The sequence below is a fragment of the Acomys minous genome (assembly GCF_964271855.1).
Source record: "Acomys minous genome assembly, chromosome: 3".
NCBI lineage: Eukaryota > Metazoa > Chordata > Mammalia > Rodentia > Muridae > Acomys > Acomys minous.
This window is the reverse complement of record NC_140485.1, coordinates 137,547,959-137,573,914: the sequence shown is the minus strand read 5'-3', so window position 1 is coordinate 137,573,914 and position 25,956 is coordinate 137,547,959. Positions and strand designations below refer to the sequence as shown.

Genomic DNA, 25,956 nt, shown 5'->3' with positions numbered 1-25,956 from the left:
CCCGGGACCCGGGGCCACTACCGGCGTGAGACCCGGCAGCCCCACCCACGAACAGGCCAGGTGGCCGCCGCCCCACCACGTGGAGTTGCATTTCTTTCCTCGACTCTGCTCCGTACACCGTGGAGCACTAGCACCTTCCCTCCGCGCTCGCCAACTGCACCAGACTCCGCGGAGTCGTGAACAAGGGCGCGTGGAGGGAAGTCCCGGGTCCGGTCCCATCCAGTCTCCATCCCGCTGGGCCGCGGCCATCTTGGCGCACCCCGCGGGTCGTGCGCGCGGGCTGGGAAGGGGCGCGGCCCCGGGAACCCGCCTCGCTCGGGCCGCTCCGGAGCGCGGGCGCCGGCGCACGGGAGGAGAGCTCGGTGTACTGCCACGTGCGTTCCACAGAGGGGACTGATGGAAGGAGCGACCACCTGGGCGTGGACTTGGGGAGTCCCCACGCGTGGGGGAAAGTGGAGCCGAAAGCAAGAGCCGCTGCGCGACCCTCTGTCCCCGGAGCTCCTTCCCAAAGCTGAGGTTTAGCGCGGGCTGCTTGGACACGCCCCTCCCGACCGCTCCTAGTTTGTTGGGGTGTTCTAAAAAAACCAATAACAACAAAAAACAAGGAAGAAAAAAAAATGTGCTTCTCAAAAAGGTCCCGCGGTTGCGGTTTCAGCTCTAGGGCAACGGTTGCTACACGAAGTGAAACTTGCTAAGCGCTCGGCCCCGCTCCCCCGCGCGCCCCCGTGCCCCGCCCCGCGCCGGGCTGGGCGGTGACTCACGCGGCACCGCCCGGCCGGTTCTTAAGCTCCTGGCTGCGGGGCGCGCTCAGGGCTTCCCTCCGCCTGCAGGTCCAGACGCGTCTTAGCTGCCGCCGCCGAGCCGACGACTTTCCGAGGACCCACGCAGCCGCCAGCCAGCCAAAATGCCCAAGCCTGTAAGTCGTCGCTGTTGAGCGGGTGGCGTGCGCCAGGCTGGGTTTCCCCGGGAGTCACCTTGCGCGGGCAGTTTCCGTAGAACCGAGTTTTGGTTTTGTTGGGGTTTTTTTTGTTGTTGTTTTTTAATTTTTGTTTGTTTGTTTTTTTTCCCTAGTGAAGGGCGCCGACTGTCCTCTTGCTACCTGTTGACGCCTTTGTGGCACTCTTTAGTCCGCTTTGCTGGTGCTTTTCGGTTGCTAACCCTCCCCCACCCTTCCCGGGTCTTCGGAATGCTTTAAAAGTATCTGCCAATTTAACTTCGAAGTTTCTTAATTAGTTCAAGCCGCACGGAGACTGGGTGGCTTCTTACGATCTACACCTGCTCGCCCAGTTCCTTCGAGCGACCGAAACCACTTGCAGCCCACACCTTCCTGGGCGGTTTGAAGGGCATTTGGGAGAACAGAGGCTCTGTGCCTGGGATAGCCTGGTCTCATCCCGTTTCTCGAAGGCTGGGGAAGAGCGGCCAGCAGGGGTTTTTGCTGATTGCGGCAGGATCCCTGTCTATCGGAGGGTTAGCGGTGGACTTGAATTGCAGATGAGGCAGTTCCAGAGGGTTGATAAAGCGGCTCACTGGGGGGCTCTCTGGTCATGGATTTGAGCTAGTTAATGTGCTGCGTGCTTGCGTCTGATTGTGTTGGGATTGATTGCTGGCGGGACGGGGTTGGAGGGTGGGGAGAAGCAAGGGCAAGGCAGGTTTCAATGTGTATTTCCCACCTGCCTTTATGTTCTCTGAAAGGAGGGTCTTCTCTAGAAATTTTATTTTTCTGTTGGATTAAAGAAATTACTCATAAAATGGTAGTAGATCCAGACATCAGTATAGTTTTTGGTCTAAGTTATTCATGAGAGAGCATTTTGACCCCACACAAAATGCTTTGCAAACTCTAAAGTGACTCATCCAGGTCTACAATGCCTGTGGTGTAAAGCTGGCCCCCAAGTCGCGCTGCAGCAGCCGCTGGGGGGTGGTCAGTAAGTTAGTTCCGGGTGTGGTGTTCTTGATTTCATTAAAACATACAGAGATGGGGGGGGGCGCTCTTTCCCTTTGCTCCTTTTTTTTTTTCTCTTTACAAACTGTAATTTCTCTTTTATTCTTATATTTTAATTATAAGCTACACAGCATATAATTTATCTTTATAACCAGTTTTAAATATGTAGTCGGTGGCATAAAATATACTGTTAATCAAACATTCCCTACCGTCCACTTTCACCACATCACTATTCTAAACTGATTCTCGGTACCCACGAAATGTAAATCTCCATTTTCCCAGAACCTGGCAGTCACTGTACGGTTCTATTTCTGTGTATAGAGTAGGGACCTCATGTGGACAGAAACTTGTCATTTGTCCCATTCAGGTTCCTTTAGTATAAAGTGTTTATAAGTCCAGACACTGCACTATGTCACATTGCCTCATTTTTAAGGCTTTCTTTTCTTTTTTGTTTTTTGTTTTGTTGTAGTTTTTGGTTCCCCCACCCCACCCCCACCCCCAGACAGGGTGTCTCTGTGTAGGCTTGACTGTCCAGGACGTTCTTTGTAGACCAGGCTGGCCTTGAACTCACAGCTATCCGCCTGCCTCTGCCTCCCGAGTGCTGGGATTATTTTTAAGGCTTTCTATTCTCTCCCCCTGCCCCCTCCCCCCCTTTCTGGCTGGCATGTTTGAATTTCGTCCTGTTTTAAAGGTCTTCTGTGGTAAGACCTTTGTTCTGAAAGAAGTGAAGAGTTAGTTGTTCAGCTGTTGAGGGAGAAGGGTAGCCACGGCCTGTAGCCTGTGTGCCGATCAGCTTCAATAACAGAGTAACCTTTTTGAAGTTGCTGTTCTACAAGAGCCAGAGTTAACAATTTCCAGACTTTGCTGAGAGAGCTCCTTTTAGGTGCAAGGTGCAGGCCTGTGGAAGGAAATCCCTCCTGCCCCGCCGCAGGTGGGGGAGGGTCTGGAGATGGTCTGTTAGATTGCGCACTGGGACAGGCCTAGTGGCCGCCTCTAAGGCTGTCACTGGGAAATTGAATTTGTTAGTTTAGTTTACTTTGTTGGGGTGGGTGATTGGGGTTTGTTTATTTCCTGCCTGGGTAAATGTTAAATGGAAGTATCCACCAGCAAACTCTGTAGGTATGTCCTTTAAACGAAAAGTTTATTGATTCTATTTAAGCCTAAAGTGAGAATTGCCTTGTGTGGCTTGAGTGGCATTGGATGCTTCTGTGGCGTAAGGACAGTTAACCACAGACACATCTGCCCAGCCAGATTACTTTGTTCCTAAAGCAGTATAAACGACATGCTCTCTGCACCCTGCGTGTTACCAGGCTGGATGGTTATTCATTCAGCAAGCAGGGCGCCTGGCACAGAGGGTCAGCATGGCCCTCTCCTGTGGGGACTCATGCTCTGGTTCTCCAATCAAGACCCAGAGCCTAGCGTTCATTTCTGTGTTTTCAAAGGGGGAAAGCTCTCCCAGTGAAGTTGCAGCAGTTAAGACAGCCTCTGGGTGGCCCTCTGGAGGCTGGATCCTGCTGGAAGACGTTGGGGGAGGGTATGGTACCTGAGCAAGGACAGCCGGGGCCTATATCTGCTCTTGAATTTCCATGGTCACTTTGGAGTTCCATCTGGTAGCAATGCCAGACTTCCAAGGAAGGCAGTCTGGTGCTCTGGAGTGCACCTTGGCCTCTGCTCATATGGCACTTGGATTGGGTGCTGTGTGGCCGGCCTCCGTGGGGACACGGGTGGGGCCAGCATGTGCAGGAAGCAGTTGTGCAATCTTTTCAGGCAAGGTAGCCTGGGAGCTCCTCTCTCTCCCTTCCTTCTCTCTCTTCTCCCTAACCTGCTATCCTGGTCTGGTGGGAAGCTGCGGGCAAGTCTCAGAGAAAAGGGTGTTGTCTTTCAAGCCACCAGCTCGGATATCTCAGCCTCAAGGGAAACTGCCTCGCTCCCCTACACCAAGATGCCCTCAGCAGGCTCATGTCCAAAAGTGGTGCTGTGGACCTAAGGTTTACCCTTTGTGAGAACTTGAAAGTGTGTTTGAGGATCTACTGCGAACTGAAACTTTTTGTTTTGCATTGCTAGGGACCGAACTCAGAGCTTTATGCGTGCTAGCATGCATGCAAGTGAGTCAAGGTAATTCCTGCCACAACCTTGCCTCTTTGGGAGTATTGTCTTTCTTTCACTTGATATTTTAACAGGGACAGATTTTTAATGACTATACCGATAGGTTTTAAGTGCACAGGTGCATGCTTGCGCACACACTCCTTCATTGAGAAGAGCATGGGACATGCTCCCTTCCCACCCCCACCCCTATCCCCGCCCCCACCCCCCACCCCCAGCCTCTTCCCCCAGGGCAGATGGTGAGTTAGGTAGCTAAGGTTTGGGCATGCTGCAGTGAGAAGCGCTGGCTAGGGTTACTGATCTGCCATCATCACACAATAAGGCACGATGAATATTTATAGCCCGTCTGGGAGTGGAGCAGACATTTGCTAAGTTCCTGTGAGAGGTGTTGAGGTGCCGGCTGGTAGACACAGAAGTAACCCCTGTCATTTGGGTTCACAGTCTGGTTTCAGGGTAATCATAGTAACTGCCGAGCTGCGCCTCGGACTGATAACCAGTGAGGAATGAGGGTAAGCACCCGGGCCCGCCCAGGTAGGAAGTGGAGGAATTGGGGTTCCAGTTGGAGCCTGGGGTGGCTGTAGCAACCTGATGAGTGACATAAGAGTGTGACAGTCTAGACCAGGGTAGGTAAAAGTGTGTGTAGGGGGCGAAGCATTTGTGGTAGATTGGATACACAGGGCGACAAGGCCTGGGTCAGGCGGCCTTCCGGGTTCTGTCCTGCGCAGATGAATTGGTACCAGTGATGTGGCCTGGCCCAGGACTTGCTTTCGTACATATTAATGAAGTTGAAAAACAGTTCTTAGTTTTTGTTTTTTTTTCTTAAAGTCTGACTTCAGCCTTCCGTTGCTGTTTTGGACTCTGGCTTGTCACTGAGGTGGGAAAGGACCTGGTAGGATGGGACTCCAGCTCCAGAAGACAAAGCTAGCCTAGCTCAGATGCAAAGGTGACACGAAATGACTTGCCTTCTCTCTGCATGGGGTCCAGGAGCAGAGCTGAATTTGGCAGTAGCTCTTTGTTCGCTGGGGGTAGGGGTGGGGGGAGCGGGAGCCCTTATCCACGTGAAACTGAGCCTCTCTCCCCTTAGTTCTTCCTCATTGGCGTCTGCAGGTTGCCACCCTCCCGAAAGGGTGACATTGTGATTTCTTAACAAAATGTGGACTAGCTTGATTAATGTTCAGAGCTTGGGAGAAGAAGACAGCACCACCTAGTGAATTGTGATTCTTCTTAGTTTTTGCCACTGAAACTTTTGTGACTCCCGACTTTTTCGGGATCCCTGGCGCGGCTCAGTGTGCGGGTCTCCCTTAGTCGTTGGGTGAGCCCACTCTCCTGTGAGGCAGCTACATTCAGTCTTCTCTCAAAATCTGAAAAGTACAATGAGTTGGACCTTTTCTTTCTTTTCAACATTAACTACGCGCAGGCTCTTGCCTCTTAGCGTTTGATTTACGCCATCACTGTTGAAATAGGAAATGCTTGGGGAAGAGACTAGAAGTTTATAGCATCCTTCTTATCATGCTTACCCTCCGGTTGCTGTTTGCTTCCGGAGTAGAGACGGCATTTCAGATGTTGGTGGGGAGCTCTCCTGTAGCCCAGGCTGCCCACAACTCACACTGTAGCAGAGAATGACCTGGAATTTTTGCTCCTCCTACTTCTAACTCCCAAGATCAGGAGTTTCAGGTTGGCGCTCCTGGGCCCAACTTACGATGTGGTGAGGATCGAACCCAGTACTCGCTGCTCAGTAGGCAAGCACTCTACCAGTTTGAGCCACATCCCCAGGCCAAGAGGCTTTTTTGTTATTTTGTTGTTGTTGTTTTGCTTTGTTTTGTTTTTGTTTTTTTCCAGACAGGGTTTCTCTGTGTAGCCTTGGCTGCCCTGAACTCGCTTTGTAGACCAGGCTGGCCTGGAACTCACAATGATCTGCCTGCCTCTGCCTCCTGAGTACTGGGATGAAAGGCATGCGCCACCATACCCAGCTTTGTTTTTGTTTTTTTGTTTTTGTTTTTAAAAGAACCAAGCAGTAGGGCTGGAGAGATGGCTCAGCGGTAAAGAGCACTTGCTGCTCTAGCAGAGGACCTGGGCTTGGTTCTCAGCACCCACTATGGCAGCTCACGGCCTTTGTAACTCCACTTCCAAGAAATGGGGCGCCCTCTTCTGGACCCCTCCGGTACTGTATGATATGCTGGCAGAGCACTCATACTTCTGAAATAAAGACAAAACCATTCTGTTAAAAATGTGACTTAGAAACTTTGACTAGGATATTTATTACTTAGTGAATGTGCATTATTGCTTAATAAAAATGTAGAGAACCACCAGATCCCATCAAGTACCCAGCTTGCTCGTAGAGACGCCAGTTAGCACCTGCAGACCTTAGTCTTCCATCTTGAGTAAAAAAAAAAAAAAAAGTCTTAAGTGCAAAAGATGCTACTTAGGATAAACAGAGGCAAGGCTTACATTTGCGAAGTTCACACAGCTAATCTTGACATTGCATAAGTTTTGTGACTGGAGTGTGCACTGCTCAGTGTAAACTGTCAGAGAAACCGAATTCTCAGTCAAGCTTATCCGTGACCTTCACGAGGAAAGAGCCACAGATGATGTTCAGTTACCCAAAAAAAAAAAAAAAGAGCCCCCTGTCTCCCACATCTCCTGCTGTCAGGGGCCACCGTGTGGCCACTGTGTGTGTGTTGCGTTGCGTTGTCACACGTGGGCCTGGCGCTAGGGTATGGAAGATAGTGACAGACTTTGCCTGGGAGGAATTCTGCTGCGGAAGGTGAGTGTAGGCAAAGGTCACAGTGAGGTGGGAGAGTGACCAAGAGCAAATGGGGCCAGAGTAGTCTCCCTGTGGGCCAGTTGCTAGGGGACAGATAAGGGACCGGGTCTATGGCTGGGAACACTTCTGGCCATGGGCTGGGTCTTTTTTTTTTTTTTTTTTTTAATTCAGTAAGGCCTTTATTTCCTACAGATAGATGGCAATGCTGTTTCATCAGAATAGGAAAACTTCACGACCACCTCACCGTGTTAGCTTGATATAGTTGAGAGAACAAACTTTAAAGGTGAAACAAACAAACAAAAATTCTGATTTCAACTCAACTTTCTCTGATGCAAATTAGGGGGAGACCAGTGTCACCGCACAAGTCAGTTCAGGCGTAGGATTTGTTTTGCCGTTCTCTTTGTGAGCTTGAGGTCACTTTCCGCAACCAAGTTCTTTCTGTTGTTTTCCTTTTCCCTTAGCCTGAGGGAAGATATCCCAGCATTGCGGACGGGTGAGGGCTGGCGGGGTGGAGGGTGGGGTACCCATCACAGTAGATGGTGGAGGCCTTTCTCCTCATTTAAGGATGTGTGACAGGTGAGCCGACATGTACGTGCCAACGTTTTTTCCTAAGGTCTTGCAGATAAGAACGTTTTTTTAGGTTTTTTTGAAGCCTTGTTTTAAAACATCAACAACGTGTGTAGATAACAAATAAGGCCCTGAAAGCCTAAGCTATTTACCCTCTGGCCTTTACAGAGAAAAAATGGCCAACCCCTTGCTTCCAGGATAAAGGTGACTATTGTCAAAGCCCTTGTTAGACCTTGTGTATATTTTATGACTAGGCCAATATTTGGAAGGAGAACCACTCCTGTGGGTCTGGATTTTACAGAACTGCTCTCATAAAACAACCCGTTTGTGTCAGTAGGTCCTAAGTGCGTCTGTGTCCCGGGCACAGACTGCCATTGGAAAAACTGTCATGGAGTGCAGGCAGGGTTGGGGCAGAAGTGGCTGGTGTTAGTGGCAGCCTTTTGTCTCACAGGGACAGCGGCCGTATCTTGTGTCGCCTCCTGAGCCATTGTCTAGTGACAGATCTTTGGCACATGCTGAGAGCAATTTGTACCTGATATTTGAGTTGGAAAGAGAACATCTATAAATAAGTTGCTTTTTCATCATTGAAAACTTAAAAATTAAACCCAGCTGGAGGGACACCGACCCCTCGCCGTCATCATTATGTTTCCCAGACCTTCGATCTGCCTCTCTTGCCGTTTTGTACTTGTTTGTTTATGCCTTTTGTGGCTGTACATGAGATGTCAGTTTAAAAACCAAACCAAATGGGCAAACAAACACCAAACCAAATCAAACAAAAAACCCAAACATTGCCTGCTTCCCAAAAGACTTTTAAACTCTTGTATTATTGGCTGATACATAAGGGGATGGTAGAGCTAAGTACAAGCTTGCCTTTCACTGGCCAATTCCACTCACTCTGTGCCTTTAAACAAGAACCTGACTGCCTGCTTGTAAAGGCTGAGGAGATCCGGGGGTTGGGTAGTGGGTGAGTGGGTGCATATGGTGTTGTATTTTGCCTGATCCTGGTGGGTTCTACCTGGAACTACAGAGCTCTCATCTAATGAAAGTGTTCCATCCCACGGTGGGCTTTGTTTTCCCTCTGATTTGGATGGCTCAATGAACTAGGCAGCAAGTAAAGTTTGCTTTTGCTTTTTTTTTTTCTCTCACGGTGACTAGCCGTCCTACATCTACTGTCTGTCCACTGCGCCAGGGTTGCAGGGAGCGCATCGGCTAATGACAAAAGGCCTTTGAAGATTGGATCCCTGTTGCTTCCTTGACTGTACATAGCCACCACATACATCATGGCTGACCAGTTTCCATCTGATGTGCGTCCTAGCCTTTTCTGAGTGTGCCCCACCCTCCCCTAGTGGCCAAAGGCCAAGGAAAGTTAGTACAGGCCTGAGATAGCCTTTCTGCCAAGAGGTCCTGGGGAGCGGCCCCTCCCTCTGCCCCTCCCTAGGGAAAGACATACCAACTCTCCCGAAAGGTTGGCACGTGATGGGGGTGGGGAGTGGAGGGACAGATACTTAATAAGATGCATAAAAGCAGACAGGTGGCTGCAGGGTATTTTCAGACTTTGTCAAGGGGTGGGCAAAGTTACCTTTTATACATTTATTAGAGTTTTGTCGGGCGAAGAGTTAAAACCATGGGGCAGAGTGATCAGAGTGGGCGAGGTGTGATGGGTTTTTGTTTGTTTGTTTTTCTGGTAAATCGCTTGTGTTGCCAATGAGCCCGTACAGAACACTGTCTTGAGCGACATGTATCTAAAACTGTTTTCACATAGATTTGGTGGTAAGTGTACATCAGTGTCTCCCAGGTCCCCTGAGACATGTCCGAGGTCAGCACAGCTTAGAACGGGACTGTCTTTCTGGAACCCAGTCTTCTCGCTGAGATGCTGAGGTATTGGCGTACTTAATGCATCGATGTCTGGGGGAGCCTTCTCTGTGGGCCTTAACCAGGGGGGAGGGTTGGGACAACTGTGCATCTTCCCAAGAAGCTGGCAGGAGGAGGACAGTGGACGTATGGAGAAGCAGGGCAGCAAAATGTATTAGTTAGATTTGGACAGACAGAAGGACTTGTGGGGCTGCGTGCTGAAGTCTATTGGTGGATGGGATTTCAGATCCTAAAATACACAAAGTTCATGTCCCACCCCCCATAAACAACTACACTCCCATTCATACTCTTGCTCACTCCCCTCCCCCACTCCTAATGGATGAAGCATTCCAGGGAGTCAGTCATGTTAAATAAAATAGGAAGAAAGTGCACACAGCCGGGCGTGGTGGCGCATGCCTTTAATCCCAGCACTCGGGAGGCAGAGGCGGGCGGATCACTGTGAGTTCGAGGCCAGCCTGGTCGACAAAGTGAGTCCAGGACAGCCAAGGCTACACGGTGCTTTCCTTCTTTCTATTTTTGTGACCGTCAGATGTCTATAGGAGAGTTGACTTTTTAACGGGGAGGAGGAGATGGCTCAGTGGGTAAAGGAGTTTGCAGCCAAGCCTGAGGATCTGAGTTCAATCCCCAGAGCTCACTTGGAGGAATGAGAGGACGTGTCCTCTGATGTCCATACAGGGTGCACATGCACTGGCACACAAAATGGAACATATTACAGGTGTGGAAAGGGGGAGAATTCTTCGCTTTGTCTCCTCACAAAAGGTATGCATTTACACTTCTTGCAGTTGGAAATCGGGAAGCCCCCTGATTTGGGGGACCAGTCCCTGCCCAGAGTCTTATGTTGAGGGGTTCTCTATGAGACCCATAAGTGCTGTTGGTGACCTGTGGGGTGCTGGTCAAATGAACAGATGATGTCACTGCATCTGGGCCTTTGGCCTCCCCTCAATATACACATTTTAAAGGCAATTTCTTATCAGAATTGCAGTTGACATGGAAACCCACAAACTGTTGGTCCCCAGCTATCTCACTGTTAGTGTAGAGTCCCAAGATTTGGTGAGGAGGGAGGGTGTTGTGCCCCAGGACTGTCTTACAAGCAACTTTGTCAGACTTGGAAGTGAACATAATAAAATATGAATTATCTATTGAGTGGAGATTTTATGCAGCTATTTTAGGATGTCAGTGCTCCGGTACTGGAGGCAGGGTAGGGGTGGGAGGTGAGGGGTTGAAAAGTGTTCTTACCCCCAAGTCAAGTACTTGTGTACATAACCCCTTTGTGGCATTTGGTTGTGACAACATGCAAATTGAAGAGCTTGGTTTAACTTAATATAACTTCAAAAACAGAGTTTTTAAAAATAGAAGGTTATTTTTTGAAGTCTGTTTATTCAAGCAGAGTTTATAAACATGCTGATCAACAGTGAATTAATTAATTAATTTATTTTTTAAGAAAAGTAAAGCCGGTTGGGGTCAGGCTGTGATTGCTGAAGGCAAAAGAAGTCACAGGCATAAGTTTAAACAACTCTTATCTAATCCTCTTTTAGGAAAAATGTTCTTTAAACTGCAGAATATATTCCTGCTCGTGTGGAATTCGCCAGGGGCAGATTTGCCTCTGAATTGCACTGGGTCCTGTGGTTTGCTTCAGAGGCCCGTGCTAGAACCACAGGTTGGCCAGGAAGTCAGGGCGCTCCAACCTGCTCTTTGGTTCCCAGCCCCTCCTCCTCCACCCGATTGCAAAGGGGAAGACTGGGGCTGGAGCGATGGCTCAGAGGTTAAGAGCACTCACTGCTCTTCCAGAGGTCATGAGTTCAATTCCCAGCAACCACATGGTGGCTCACAATCATCTATAATGAGATCTGATGCCTTCCTCTGGCCTGCAGGTGTACATTGCAGGCAGAGCACTGTATACATAATAATAAATAAATAAATCTTAAAAAAAAAAAAAGAAAAGAAAAAGGGAAGACTTCACAGACTTCTAAGTTTACAAAGAAAATAGGACGGTCCAAGTGGGTTTAGTCTATATGCCTTTCATTTCCTATGTGCTGTGAGCTGAGAATTTAAAACCAGTGTAGCGTGTAGTAGCCATTTTGACTTGTCCCTGCCTTTGTCTTCTCGGGGGTGGGGGGTGGGGGGCTGGGAGGCTGGGGGGGTGGGGGGGATCAACAGTTTGTATGTGTAGTTAGGCAGGTTATTTCAGTGAGCTGCATCCAAGCTTAAGTATGTGTGACACCGCCAGTGAAACCAAAATCAATCCAGACTCCACTAAAGAGAGAGTGACCTTGAGTGAGAATTTATTTTGTCTGCCTTGGAGGAGGTGGGGCGGGGCTGTGTGTGCTTCTCCTTAGCAGCAGGTAAAATCCTTCGCTTATATTTCTCCCCTGCTCCCTGTGAAGTGGTTTCTGAGAATTCCTGCTTGATTCCCATGGAAATCCCAGGCTGGAAGAAACAGGTCCCTCCTTAGAGACAAGCACACACAAGGGTGTGAGAAGTTACAGGTGCCAGGCACCAGGTAGCGTTGGCACAGACTGTTAGCAGTCCAGAAAGCGTCCTTCCGATTGCTCTGCCCACAGGGCCTCCTGCCTTGGTGCGGGCAGGGGAAGTGGTCTCTCTGCTGGAAGTGGTCGGTGGGGAGGGCTCAGCACGCCCCCCCTGTGCCCAGCAAGGTTTGGAAGTGGAGAGGGAACCTGACCCTCTTTTTAATGTGAACGCTCAGAAAGTTCCCTTCTGCTTCTAAGGTCGGAATCCCCCACCCCCCAACCCCCATCATAATGAGTGCAAACAGGACTGGTTTGTCCGCTCTTTGTGTTTGTTAAGCAGCCTCGGTCTGACAGGAAGTGGGTCTAGGGGCAGGAAGTGAGGCAGAAAGGAGCTGCTGAGAAGAACTTTGAGATTTCGTTGCATGTTCTCGAAGTTACGAGAAAGCCCATCAGAGCTCTTAGCCATTTCCACTCTGGAATTCACTAATAAAGACTTTTCAGTTCAGAAGCTTAAAGCCATGGACTAGCTACAGCCTTAGAAATACAGTGCAGATGAGTATCACAAGTTGAGATGGTTGCCTAAGGCAGCTGGGTCTTGGTTCCCTCTGTTATTAAAAAGATTTGACCATCAGCCCAGGCAGGTGGTTTGGGACTCCGTGGCTGGACTAGGTACTTTAAAGAGACGAGCATCTCAAATGAAGAGACAGATGCAGAGATGCATGCAGGCACTCATGCATGTTGATGGGGTGAGGGTGGAGTGAAAGATCTCACACACAGACACGTACAGACACGTGCGCGTGTGGGGTGGGGTGGGAGGGGGAGGGTCAGGGGGAGCAATGCCTAGACAGGAAGCAGTAGCCATTGAGAGTCACCTAGAGAACAGTTGGACTTGTCACTGTTGTAGTGAAACATGCACATGTATGTTAGAGGGTGGAAACCTGCCCGGGGACAGTTACCAGGTAGTTTCCAGGCCCCATATCAGTGCCAGTATATTAAGAACTTAGTGTTTATATTTACTGTGCTGCTGCTGCTGCTGCTGCTGCAGTGAAAACAGCTTGGAAAAGGAAGAGGGTGCCCTGTTAAGTTTCATAATTAAAGTTACCCGCAGACTTCCTTCCAAGTGCACTTGGCATCTGTAAAGAGTGGTGTGCACCTGCCGTTGTTTCTGGGACCAGGCTGGCTGCACACACGGGGGCTGTACAAGGCATAGGCTGGGGGAGCCTGCCATCCTGAAATATACCACAACACTCCAGGCACCCCAGGGAGGCAAGGTATAAGGTGTTTATAGACAGGTGTGAATGTGAGCATACACGGATCATGAAAAAAAATGTTGAAAGCCCTTAAATTTGGCAAATTCCAGACATGCTTGGAATTAAAGTAGAAACGATGTCTTTAGACTCCTATTTGATTTGGAATTTACACTCACACTTTCTAAACTGTGTGCATACCATGAACCGAGACAGAAAACTGCTTGCCTTTTCATGGAGTCAGGCGGCTCCTTCGCCTTTGGCCTCCGTGCTTACCTCTTCGCTCTTCATTTTAGTGGTTAATGCTGGGCCAAACTGTAGCCAGGACGCCACTGGTAGCTTGGTGGAGTGAGTCTTAATTCATGCTACCGCCAGGAAATCTGTCCTTCCTGCAGCCTTGCTATTTGACCTTCTTGCTAGTGGGCCACACTGCCACCAAGAACAGAGTCTTCAGTGGAATGGCTGACGCTGGCCTGTGCTGCGAGTACCACCACCAGGTCTCAGTGACTGTATTTCTATGAGTGGTGTCCCTGGGAAAGTTGACGAGACAGCAGAACTGCAGGCCAGCACTTTGACCTCTGTGGAGCTGCTCTCTGGTTGTGTGACAAATGGACTCTTGTCAGCACTGACAGTGGATTTTATTATTATTATTACTTAGGCAATAAAAGGTATATATACTACTGTCTTATCATTATACGGCTATTTTATTATTCTGAGACTATGCATCCTAGCCAGATGTCTTTGTTGGCTTGCTGTGTCATATAGACAGTGATGCACACAGATTTTCCTGCTTGCTTGACTGACAATTTTTGTAGTAATTGACCCAAGGGTGAGCTTCCTTTTACATTATGGCAGTCTTCCCAAGTGTGCTGACCAGGCTGCTCTGTATACTGCTAGGGAGGCAGAGAGACACAACGGCCAGATCTGACTTAGAGAGCTTGGTGTGAAAGACCAGAGCAGCCGTGTGTGCTCAGCATCATCCAGTGGACTGCGGAGTCTTCTCGGGGCTATTTCATCCCTACTGTGTGCTTATCCTGCTGTTTTCCTTCATCAGCAAGAGTGTCCTGGAAGTCAGTGTATGCCAGCCTGCCTTTGATGCCCAGGAAAGCTATAGCTATGGCTGAGAGGTCTGGGAAAGGTTGCCAATGCTGCGTTACACAATCACGTGAACAGTGCTACAGACCCCATGCCACAAAACTTGTCTCTGTTACACTCCTGTGATACTTTGGTCAACTCTGGTTCAGAGTTCTTGTTTTGGCCCTCTGTAAAAGAAGGGATAGCTTTGTGGAATTTTTCTAAAAAAAAAAAAAAAAAAGCATTACAAATAAGCGTTTTTCTAACAATGGTAACAATATAAAATATGATCCTGCAGTGGTTTTATATACTTCACAGGTATATAAACCGTATTAGTCCCAGTGCCAGTGTAGGCAGTCATTTCAGTACAGATGGAAACGAAGTTTTCATGACAGTTGGCCATGGGGATGTGTTTGAGATAGAAACAGTTATTGTAATGATATCAAGGGGGGGGGGCATCAGGGATGGAGGGTGACACAAGCTTGCCTATGAGACCACACCCCAGAACTCTAGTAAAGGTGGCTAGGGAGAGCCAGCTTCAGAGTCCTCCTGTGACTTTGAGCTGGGCCCAGGCACATAGACACACACAGTAAACATATGTAAAAACATTTACATTGTACTTAGCCACTGCTGTGGCAGCTTCCAACGAGGCTTGCATATGACTGACAGGGGACGAGCTTTAGAGGAGCCACAGGGCTCACCTGCTGCCGGCTGTGTTTGCCCGCCTTGGTTGAGTTCCGTAGTCGACCTTCTCACATTGTTAAAGTTTGCTAAGTTCCTGGGAATGTTTCACAGGGTTCGGTTATTTGTTAGCCAGCCTTTGTGCAAAGTGGCCTCTGTGTCTTAGCAGATGCTACAAGATGGCATTGCATTTGCAGAGACACTGGTTTGTTTCAAAGATTAGAAGGGACCCAGATTCCCAGGACTAGACTGTGGGCCCCTCTGCCCCGTACCCAGGGCCAGTGATTTCCATGTAGCCAGGCGCTTTCCCATGAGCACATGTTGTGATTGACCTCACCCCTGAGCCCAGGCCTAGGAAGCACATTTGTTGGGCTAACCCAGCCACAGTGTGGCTTACATCCCAGAGGGACACCAAAGTCAGTGATCAGGTGGAACTCACCACACCTCTTAGACCATTAGGAGAGGTTGTGGCTCGGGGTTCCTTCTCCGGGCAGACAGCCCAGGACGTGTATTTCTGATCTCTCCTTCAGCTGGAGGAGGCCCTTAGGGGCGGGGGGCGGGGTGGGGGGTCTGTTAGTGTGAGGAAGTATCATTAGAAGGAGACTCAGAACAGAGGACTGGATCCCTGTTTCTGTCCAGAGAGAAGCGGGACCCAGGGAGAGCCTGTCTCTCACCTCTGCCCTCTGCCATAGCTTAACAGTTCCCCCAGCTCAGCAGCAGACCCTGCCTTGCCCTGCCGCATGGGGAAAGGTGCTGGGGCGGGAATAGAGTTGCATATTGCTTTGGTCGGGCCAGGCTGTTTGACAGCGAGTCCTGCCTTCCCAAGAGCATGGCATTTCCCCACCTCATTTTAAAACTAAAAAAGTAAGCTTAATTAAATATTTAGTTTTTGGAAATCTGTCTGCTTTTATGTTTGTTCCGTACATAGTCTGGTTCCAGTAACATTGCTTCTTAGCTGTCCTATCTGCAATCATTAAAGCAACAGGGAGCAAACTAACAAATAAAATATTTACCCAGTAATTCATCAAGTGGATTGAGAAGGAGATGTAGCCATACAGTGGAATGCTATTTGGCAACTAGGGGGGGAAAGAGTGAGGTACTACTGCATGCACAGCAGGTGATTTGAAAGCGAGCCAAGTGACAGACGGGAGATTTCATTCACCTGCTATGCCCAGCATAGGCAAGTCATAGAGCCAACAAGTAGTTTGTTGGCCCTCAAGGTTTGGGGGCTTAAGAATAATGGGGTGGCGTGCTGTTAGGTGCCATGTTTCTTTTTGAGGTGATTTGATTGAGAACATTCCAAAACTAGCTGGGTATGGCGGCGCACACCTGGAGTTTTTGACTGATGCAGAGGGATTGTAAATTGAAGCAGACTGTGCTATGTAACAATACCCTGTCTCCAAAAGTAAAAAAAATTAAGAAGCCTAAAACTTGACAGCAATGTTCCTTGTGTAATCCTGAGAATGATAGAAATCCCAAATTGCACACTACAAGTGGGTGAATCTTATGGCATGTAAATTATATTTCCTCAAAAAATTTTTCAAAAGAACAGACTCAATATGAAAATATAGACTTGCCTTAATTATCCAGTCCAGTAGCCTGAAAGAGCAGATGAGCATTGATGTCATCTGTGACACCGCCATCCTCCCTCTGAGGGAGACTGGTACTATGTCCACTTCCTACTCAGAACATTTCCAAGAATTTAAAAGGTCCTACCCAGATATGTGAAGGTGGCTAAAAGTTGCTGAAGTGGCACCCTCGGCTGGAATGTTGGAAAAGCAGCACTGACCTTTGCTGTGATAAGGCAGGCTGGGCTCTGCACACTCCTGGCCTGAGCTTTGAGCCCAGGCGGGTGTGATAACTGGGCGCAGTCTTATTGCTGCATCCCCTGCCTGAAATCCAAACATTGAAGTGCCACTGTTTGACTTTCCTCCCTGTTCCTGATACTTGACTGTAGAAGAAAACCACTGGAGAAGTCTCACCAGCAGCGGCCACTGAACAGCCTCCCTGGAGGCTGTGCGTGTCATGTGACTCTGTGTGTGTGTGTGTGTGTGTGTGTGTGTGTGTGTGTAGAAGAATCTGTCTGGAACTTGTTTGGGTTTTGCTTGTTTTGTTTTTCGAGACAGAACCTGTATTGATGTTTACGCCGACCCTGTAAAAGTGAGTGTAGAAGCCCACCATAATGGCACACAGCTTTAATCCCAGCACTTAGGAGGGAGAGGCAGATGGTGGGTCTCTGTGAATTTGAGGCTAGCCTAGTCTACATAGGCAGCTAGGACCCTGTCTGAACAAAACAAAACAAAACCAAAAGTGAGTGTAGAAGAAATCTTAAGCTAAGGTCAAGTCTCTCAGTGACATCTCCCAAAGGAAACTTGAGTAGCAAGATTGATTTACCAGAGAAAGAGCCACGAGATAATTTCACATAAGTCCGACTCGCCAATTACACACAGAATAGATAGGATAGATGGTGCAAGGTTTCCTTGTCAAGTCCATCTGTTGGTTTGAGTTTTTTCTTAAACTCTTAGATGTTTTAAATAATATTTTGAAAGCTATTCTATGAAGCCCCGGAAATCATGTTTTTAAAAGCGCATCCTGAAAATCCCTGCATCTTTGAGATGCTCCTGGGCAGCATAGCCAGAGAATTCTAGCCTGAGCCATCATGGAATTTCACAGTTTGCCTTAGCTAAACAGAGGAAGGAGAAACTTACTCACATGACCTCGGGACACCACCCCATCCCCGTGTATTCTCTGTAAAAGACGAGGTCTGTCTAGAGAAGCACACAGCCACAGACACGGGCAGAAAGAGGCCCAAGACTTTACACATGGCTCAAGTTGGGGATCACACCATGGCTAGAGAGTGGGGGGAACAGAGATTCTGACCTCTCTGCCCAGTGACTGGGGAGCCAGCGGAAGGGAGGCTGGGTGTATTTCCTTTAGCAGGGTAGCTGTTACTGGTTTATTCCAAACAAAGCCAGGCTGGGTGGTTGGGTTTTTAATCTCCGGTGGCACAGAAGCAGTTTGGCCTGCCCTGTGGCATGTCTGACCGGAAAGGTCATCCCCAAAAGTGAAGGGTAGGTGTCCATGAACATGGTCTCCTGGCTGCCTGCTACCAGCCTCTATTTTTTGTCCCCTTCCTTGTGGTCAAGTGATGGATGTCACTGGCAGCCCTGTGTTCTAACTGCATGCTCCTAAACAGGCAGGCCATCTGCACCCTCACGTCCCACCCCACGTCTCTGGGCAGAATTTCCACTGGACCAGCCCTGGGCAGCTGAGGGCTGTCTTTTGCAGCTCAGGTGACTGAGGCCCCAGGAAAGAGCTTCCTCTGTTCTGGGTTAAAGTACAGTCCCTGACACCTTCATTCTACCAGCGAGCGTCCCAGTGATGCCTGCATCCGGCCTGTGCTCAGAAACTCTTGGCTTGATTTTAAGAAATACGAATCTAGCAGGGCATGGTGGCCCACACCTGTAATCCCAGCACTCAGGGAGGCAGAGGCAGGCAGATCTCTGTGAGTTTGAGGCCAGCCTGGTCTATGAAATAAGTCCAGGAGAGCCAAGGTTACACAGAGAAACCTTGTCTCGAAAAACAAAACACATCAGAAAGGAAAGAAATACGAATCCCTGAGCCAAGCATGGTGGTACACACACACCTGTAACCCCCAGTAACACCTGTAACCCCCAGTAACACCTGTAACCCCCAGTAACACCTGTAACCCCCAGCAATCTGGGGGTCAAGGCAGGAGGATTGTGGGTTCTGGACTAACCTAGGCTATATACCTAGGCTTTGACTCAAAAATAACAAAAGGAAGATACAGGTTCCTAGACTCTGAAACGCACCCAAGGGAGAGGAAGAGGCAGCGGAGACAGGAGTGTGTGCATGCGCGTGCGTGCGTGCGTGGGCTAACTGTGCTGTCCGCCCATGGTGCCCACAGATGCCTGTACAGCCTGAACAAGCCCAGGATACGGGAGATACCCACCGGTAGGATCAGGCCTGTTAAACTCTCATCCTGGGTACAGTGGGTTTAAGCTGAGCTGACCTAGAGTAAGAGTGATAGAGTGCTTCGAAAAGATTTCTTAAGCAAAGATGGGTGGAGTCAGGGTTAGCAGGCCACTGGTCAGTCCTGATAATAATAATGCGTGCATTTTTTGTGGTTGAGTGGCTCGAGTGAATGCTTGTGAAATGCTAATTGCCTTTCATTAAAAGGAAAGACAAAACCACAAAGCTTTGTTTAAGTTTAATTTTTACTGACCAGTTTCATCCTTTTGGCTTTAGGCAGTGTGGTTTAAACAAAGCCCAGCACCGTGATCTGGCAGGAAATGAGGAACTGGCCCTTGCCACCAAAGTAAAAACAATTCACCAGAGGTGCGGGGCTGCCTGGCCACTACACGGGAACAATGGGAAACACACACGTATTTATTGGAAACTCACTTCCTTCAAGGGGCTCAGATACCATGTCAGGACTATGCTAACCAGGCCTGTAATTTTAAAATTACATTTATTTATTCGCTGGGGTGGAGAAGGCTCTTGCGTGCCACTGTTGTGCATGTAGAGGTCAGAGGACACAGTGGGGGAGTCTGTCCTCTCCTCCGTCAATCACATAAGTCCTGGAAATCAAAACTGATGTCAGGCTTGGGGGCTGCTGAGCCATCTCAAGCCAAGCCAAGTCATCCCAAAGCTCTGACTCTGTTATTGTTAACCCGAAGAATGCTTCGCCCCTGTGCACATCTGTGCCTTTCCGTCGTAAGCAGTTGAGTACAGTCATGTGTGGCTGCATTGGGATTTCAGCATCTTAGAATTATTTTACATCAGCCTCACCATGTGGAAGGGGCACAAGAGGCACATGTGTAATCTTAATCTCAACTGTCATCCCCCACCTCACACACCGCCCCCTTCCCAGATGAGGGACAATTTTGGCAGCCCTGAGATAAATCCTACTCTTTTTTGGGGTGTTTGAGTTGGATTGTAAATGACTAAGCGGTGTGTGTATGTGTGTGTGTGTGTGTGTGTGTGTGTGGTGCATACGTACACAAGTGTTTATGCTAACATATTATTGGCAATGCTGGGATGAATATCCAGGACGTCAAGTAACTAGTGAGAGCTCTGAGCTACACCCCTGCCCTTCAGCTTTGCTCCTGACAAGTACAAGGTACAAATTATCCAGACAATAAGCACTGCCAGGGGCCCTCTGTTCTTCCGGTCTTTGGGTGCCATTTGGATTTGTGGATCAGTTACGTTCTTTGTGGGACCATCCTGCTGTCAACGGGACCATTTAGCTCTCCTTTGTTCTCTGTGACATTGCTGCCATCCAGGCACCAGATGCGTCCAAATCCTCGGAGTTCATTAAAAGCCAATCATTTACCTTGAAATCCCAGCCTGGGGTAACACAAAGGCATGCTGGGGTTGAAGCCGACTGCGCCCCGACTCCATCTGTGTATATAAACAGTGCTGTTATGGTAGTGAAGGTCACATTAAAATCTTGACAAAAGCTTATGCCTCACCGCAACGCATTATAAAAGATTTATAAACTGAAAACAACCCTAGCGGTCTTTCTAAACACAGAGCAGTTTAGCATGCTGTACACTAAGGCCGTGTGTGCTTTATTTGGGAATGTGTGTGCTTGGTGGAGAGTGGTGCTTTTAGGTGACTTTTGTCAAGCTTGTGCTCAGGAACCATCTCGGCAGGATGTTGAAGGCTGTGGTGCTTGGGATAGTCCCGTAGAATGAACACCACACCCTGGTGCCAGCATCGTCCTCAGTGGAAACCCTGCTGGGCTGCAGCTGCTGAGTGGCACTCTCATCGACTGAGGGCAGGGCAGCCGTGGACCTTCAGGGCTGCTCCCCTCTGCCGGACCCGTTGCCTTGGTTGCTTTAGCACAGCTGTCTGTCCTGAGTATTAAGGTTGTAGAGATGGCGCTGTGTATACATACGTGTGTTAGCAGGATTGTAGAGATGGCGCTGTATACACATCCGTATGTTAGTATTGACTTGGCCCCTTCAGGGAGCAGTCTTCTGTTTGTTCTTTGTTTTGTTTTTTTCAAGACAGGGTTTCTCTGTGTAGCCTTGGCTGCCCTGGAACTCACTCTATAGACCAGGCTGGCCTCGAACTCAGATCTTCCTGCCTCTGCCTCCTGAGCGCCACCACACCCTGCTTAGGGAAGATTCTTAAAAGCCCAAGTCAGACCTAGGGATTGCCCTTTTGGATAGGGCTGGTGGGGGAGTCCCCTTGTGCTGCTGAGGCTGTGGAGATGAAGCCTGTGCCGTGGAAAGGGTGGGCTGACAGACTCACACAGACCTGAGCAAGCTTAGAAGCCCACTTTGCCAACATGCACCTGCAAAAGTATCTATGAAGCTACTCTCTTCAGAGTTGTCCGAATTTCGACACGAATAAAACCTAATCAGAACCCTAAGGTGGTCCATAGCTGGGTATAGTGGCACATGCCTATAGCCCCGGCAGAGGCAGGAGGATTGCCCATGAGTTAGAGGCCAGTCTGGTCTACATAGTGAGTTCTGGGCCCGTCAGGGCTACATAGTAAGACTGTCGCAAAAAAACATCAGAGAGGAGATGGGTATTGCATTTTAAATTGCTGATAACGTGCCTCGTGTAACTTTCAGAATGGTGGATATCAACTGTCTGGTACTCGTGTGTCCCAACATGAGCAGCATACATGTGGGCAGGTACATATGCACACATGTGCCTACTAAGGCCTGAAGTTCTGTTGGTTGTCATCCTTAATTGCTGACCACTCTTTTTACTGAGGCAGAGTCACTCATGAAACTCCGGGATCTCCAAGTCCAGGTAGTCTAGGCTTCTGGGTACCCAAACCTTTGTTCTCTTGCTTTGACGCCAAAGCACTTTATCCACTGAGCCATCTTCACAGCCCTCACAGCATCTTCTGTGGTCATTACTAGCTTTGGTGCCTGGAGATGACTTTTCCCCGATGCCCTAAGTCTAGAGAGTCTCGTTCCCAGATGTTCTCTTCATCCGTCATGCACTCTTCGCTTTGTCTTCGCCAGGTGGTCGCTGAAGATCTGCCACCTAGCGCCAGCACATTAGTTTATGCTCTCCTAATGACCTTTTTTTTTTTTTAATTAAAAAGAGTATTGCTATCAGGAAAAGACTACCAATTTCTTTGTAGTAAATTACAGTTCTTCAGTTTGTAGATATGGGGAGACAGTTTTCTAAAAATCTGGATAATGATGCCTCTCCTATGCACCAGTGATGCCAGCTCACGGGTCTCTGGGCACCTGGTATGTCCAGTCCTTAACATTAGGGGCAAATCTCTTGTTTTTCCTTCCTCCTCATCCTCCTCTTTCTTGTGGGTTTTTTTGTTTTGGTTTGGTTTTTGGTTTTGTTTTTTTTTTTTATAGACAGGGTTTCACTGTGTAGCCATGGGTGGTGAAATTTCCTATGTAAACCAGGCTGGCCTCAAAATCAGAGATCTGCCTGCCTCTGCCTCCCTAGTGCCCAGATTAAAGATGTGTGTTGCCACACCTGGAGAGAAGACAGGCAAATTCTGTCTCTGGAGAAGGAGCTCACACCCGGCCTGCTCCCTCCTTCCTGGTGTGTTCTGGCCGCCTGCTGAGCCCGGTGGGCTGGTTAGTCCTGTCCTGTGACAGCTAACCTGTGCTGGGAAGATTGGCCCTGTCTGAACCTCCTCGTCTCTAAGCATCACAGCTGCTGTGTGCTATGGTCTTTCTCTGTGGGAAGTGGTGGAAGCACCAGTGAGAGCTTTCCTGCACATAGTAAGCCCAGGTTTTGTCAGGGGTGACGTGTTACAAGTGTCTTGACCTTTTTTTTTTTTAAGTAAAATTTTAGAATATATATATATATATTAGAATATATAATGCATTTTTGGCCTGCATGTATGTATGTGCACTATGTATGCCTGGTGCCCGTGGAGGTCAGAAAAGGACATCAGACCCATGGGATGAGTTGCAGATGGTGGCCAATCACCACGTGGGTGCTAGGGAACTGAACTTGTGTCCTCTGTAAGAGTAACAAATGCTGGGGCCAATTCTCCAGCTCCAGTTTGCTTTAAAAGCAGAACAAAACAAGCAAACAAAAGTAGCAGCAAGGAGAGAGTTGATGCACTTTAAGACTGTGCCTGTGACTTGCCCCTCCTCAGTTCGGCAGGCGCCATTGTAAGGAAGGCATCCTCCACCGCTCCTCTTAGCTCCGCCGCATGCGCGCGTGTTGACAGCCTCGGCGCCATTTGCTCGGTACAGGTTCAACCTCAGAAGTCCGTTTCCTTGCTTCTATTTTACAGTTCCCATTTTAAATGGCTGCATGATGTTCTTTCCTGTTTGATTTTGATGTTTACTCATTGTACCATTTTTCTGTCAGTTACCAATGTCCCCAAACTATCAGGCCCACGGCCCCTCCTCCCTCCTGTGTGCTTTGCCTTGGTGTGAACATCCTGCTGGTATCCCAGGAGCCCTGTCTCCCTCAGCTGGCTAGTGTGGGGGAGATGTGGGGAGGGTCATGAGATAATATATGGGAAAACGTATTATTAAAGATTTTGCAGGCCTCAACACAGTTTATTGATGTGGTGAGGCTGCATTTGAACCCAGAGCCTGTGCTTGCAGAGGCCTCTGTCAGCTGTCCCTCGCTTAGGGCCCCGGCAGGTGTTCTGTGCTTGGCACGAAGACAGGTGTTAAAGAGGCACGTGCAGCTGCTGTGCTGCCCGGCCACTCTGGGTTTAAGTGGGAGGGTGAGGAGGCCGCCAGGAGAAGACCGTTGAGTCTCTTTGTCTGTTTTCCAGATCAACGTCCGGGTGACCACGATGGATGCGGAGCTGGAGTTTGCCATCCAGCCGAACACCACCGGAAAGCAGCTGTTTGATCAGGTCAGTCTGAAATAGACCAACCCTTTTGTCTTCTAAGCAGGTTGCCTTGTTCTGTTCACTTGAGGTAACAGAGGAAAAGGGCCTTTGAGAGAGTAGAGTGCTCTCTGGCTTACAGTAGCATCTGCTGTGAAACACCTGCAAAGCCGGGGCTTCTTGTTAAGTGTCCTTTGTTGGTAGCATTCACTTGATCCTGGGGTTTTTCCTAGTGCCACTGCTCCACATACAGTTCTGTCAAATGGCTCGGCCCTTCCCAAAGTGGACTAGAGAACATGATTTAGTGTCGTTCAGCAGCCCTGTGTCAAGGTCAGCAGACTTTCTGCAGAGGGGCCACATAGGCGTTTAGGTTCGAAGACCATGTGGTCTGTGTCGTAACTATTCATTCTTTCCACTGTTATTGAAATCAGCTGCAAATCCGTGAATAGAGTGAGCATGACCTTGTTCAAATAATAACCATACAGGGCACAGGATTTTTAAAGGGATTTCCTGAACCTTCCAGAAAAGACAAAACAAAACAAAAAAGAGCCATATTCTGATCTTGTGGACCGCACAGACAGTCCACAGACCAGATTTGGTGTCCAGCCTGGCCGTAGCTGGCTGCCTCTGCTTTAATTAGACTCCTCTCCTGTGGTCCAGACAGAAGCAGCTCTGCTAATGTGAGCACCATGACAGGGGCGTGGCAGGGTGCATCCAACACCTTGCATGGTTCTAAGTGCGTCAGCCTGTGGTCCCACTTGCTTTGGGGTGCAAAACACTTCAGGTAGCTGGCTCCAACAGGCAGTTTCACTGCAGAACGCTTGGTTTTGGGAAGCAGCTTTTCCAGATCGTTCTGCATGAGGCTCACATAGAATGGACAGGGTGGGGGGCACCTCTTATTCCCATCTCATCGTGTAGGGCTTGGAAAACCCTCCTTGGCTCTTTGTTCTCCGCCCAACTTCATAGGCTAAATGGGCCCAGACAGTGGGGGAGGGATGTGTCAGAGATGCCCATGTAATGACGGCCAGAGCTCACCCTCGGCATCCTGGCCCTGGGTGGAGTCCAGAGCAGCTTTTTTTGGGATGTGGCAGGGCAGGTGTGCCCGTGGTCTTGTGCCTCCTGAATCCTGAGGCAGGTGATGGAGATGAAAGAAAGCAAATTCTAGAGAGTGGAAAAGGGGTCTGGGGACACAAGGCTAGAGGTGAGTCACACAGCACCTGATTGAGGAGTGTTTGCCACCCCAAGAGGCCCCACTGCTTGGAGGGGGCACTCTGCATTCAAGATCCAAACCCAAAAATGAGAGCGCTGGTACTGTGGAAACCTGGGGAGGGAGAGGGGTTCGGTATCTTGGGAGGCGCCAGGTGGCACTGCCTGTGCTTGATCTAATCTTCTCTGGAAAGTGAGCACAAGGTAGTGCAAAGTGGCCCTGCAGCAGCACCCGGGTGCCAGGGCATGCCCGGACCCGTCGAGCAGGGCAGGGTGGAGGTCCGGGCTGCCAGTCACCATTGTTTGAAGGTTGTTCTCCTCTAGTGAGGTTTAAGATGTTTTCTGTTCTGGGGTGAGGCTAGATTAAGGGTGAAACCTAAAGGTCACCCTGAAAGATTTCCAGAGGAAACTGGGCGCAGGCACCAGGCGCCGTGCGGCACTGCGTCCAGGTCCTGAGCCTGAGCAGTGACGTGGCTCATGAGCACCACTGTCCTTATCTGCGTCTGAGCACTGAGGACACAGGCGAAGCTGCCTTCAAAGTAGAGCGGAGAAATGAGATCACAAGTTCAGATGCAAGGTGGAGGAAGCTTGTTCCAAAAAGACCCTCCAGCCTGATGGAGCCAAGCGAAAGAGATCGTCGGCTGCTGCCGGAGGTGACCGAGTCAGCCATCCCTGTCCTTGCCATGCAAGCCTTTCTGGTGGCGGGGGCAGAGGTGACGGTCAACCCTCAAGCTGCTGGGACACTCCTTTGGGCGAGGCTGAGAGCTGACTCATAGGACCTTGAAGGCAGCGGGAACAGATGGCTTTTGGGGAGTGTGGGTTCCCCTATAGAGAGGACCTGTGACCTATGGGGTGGTTTCAGAATGCCCTGCTGTTTAACATGCCATATCGGGGAAGCCCAGGCTCTAAAATAAAACACCGTCAGTCACTCTTACAACCCTGGAACCAATCAATGCTGCCTGCTTCCTGCCAAGGGCCATTTGCATGTCCTCAGGAAGTCAGACTCCAGTTGGCTGACAGGAAGATGGAACAAGTGTTGTGCTAGTTATTTCCAGCCGTTCCGACCCGCCCGGGCACCATGGTGTGGGCCAGTGTGCCTGGACATTCCTGAAGATGGGCTGTTAGTTCTGTGTGCTCCTCATAGCCTACCCTGAAGTCTGCAGTAAGATGGTTTGAGTAAGAATTCATAAAACTTACAGAGAGCCCTGAGTCTGGCAGAT

The 25,956-nt window shown here is 49.3% G+C and overlaps 1 protein-coding gene across 1 annotated transcript in view; it reads left to right on the top strand.

Annotated features, from left to right (window-relative positions):
* The first annotated feature begins 756 nt into the window (after window positions 1–756).
* EZR (ezrin) overlaps window positions 757–25,956 on the top strand; it is a 43,353-nt gene continuing 18,153 nt past the window's right edge. The window contains exons 1-2 of the mRNA XM_084777545.1: window positions 757–916; window positions 23,474–23,557. Coding sequence (XP_084633671.1) covers window positions 905–916; window positions 23,474–23,557 — 96 coding nt within the window. The 5' untranslated portion in view covers window positions 757–904. The remainder of the gene's footprint in view (window positions 917–23,473; window positions 23,558–25,956) is intronic.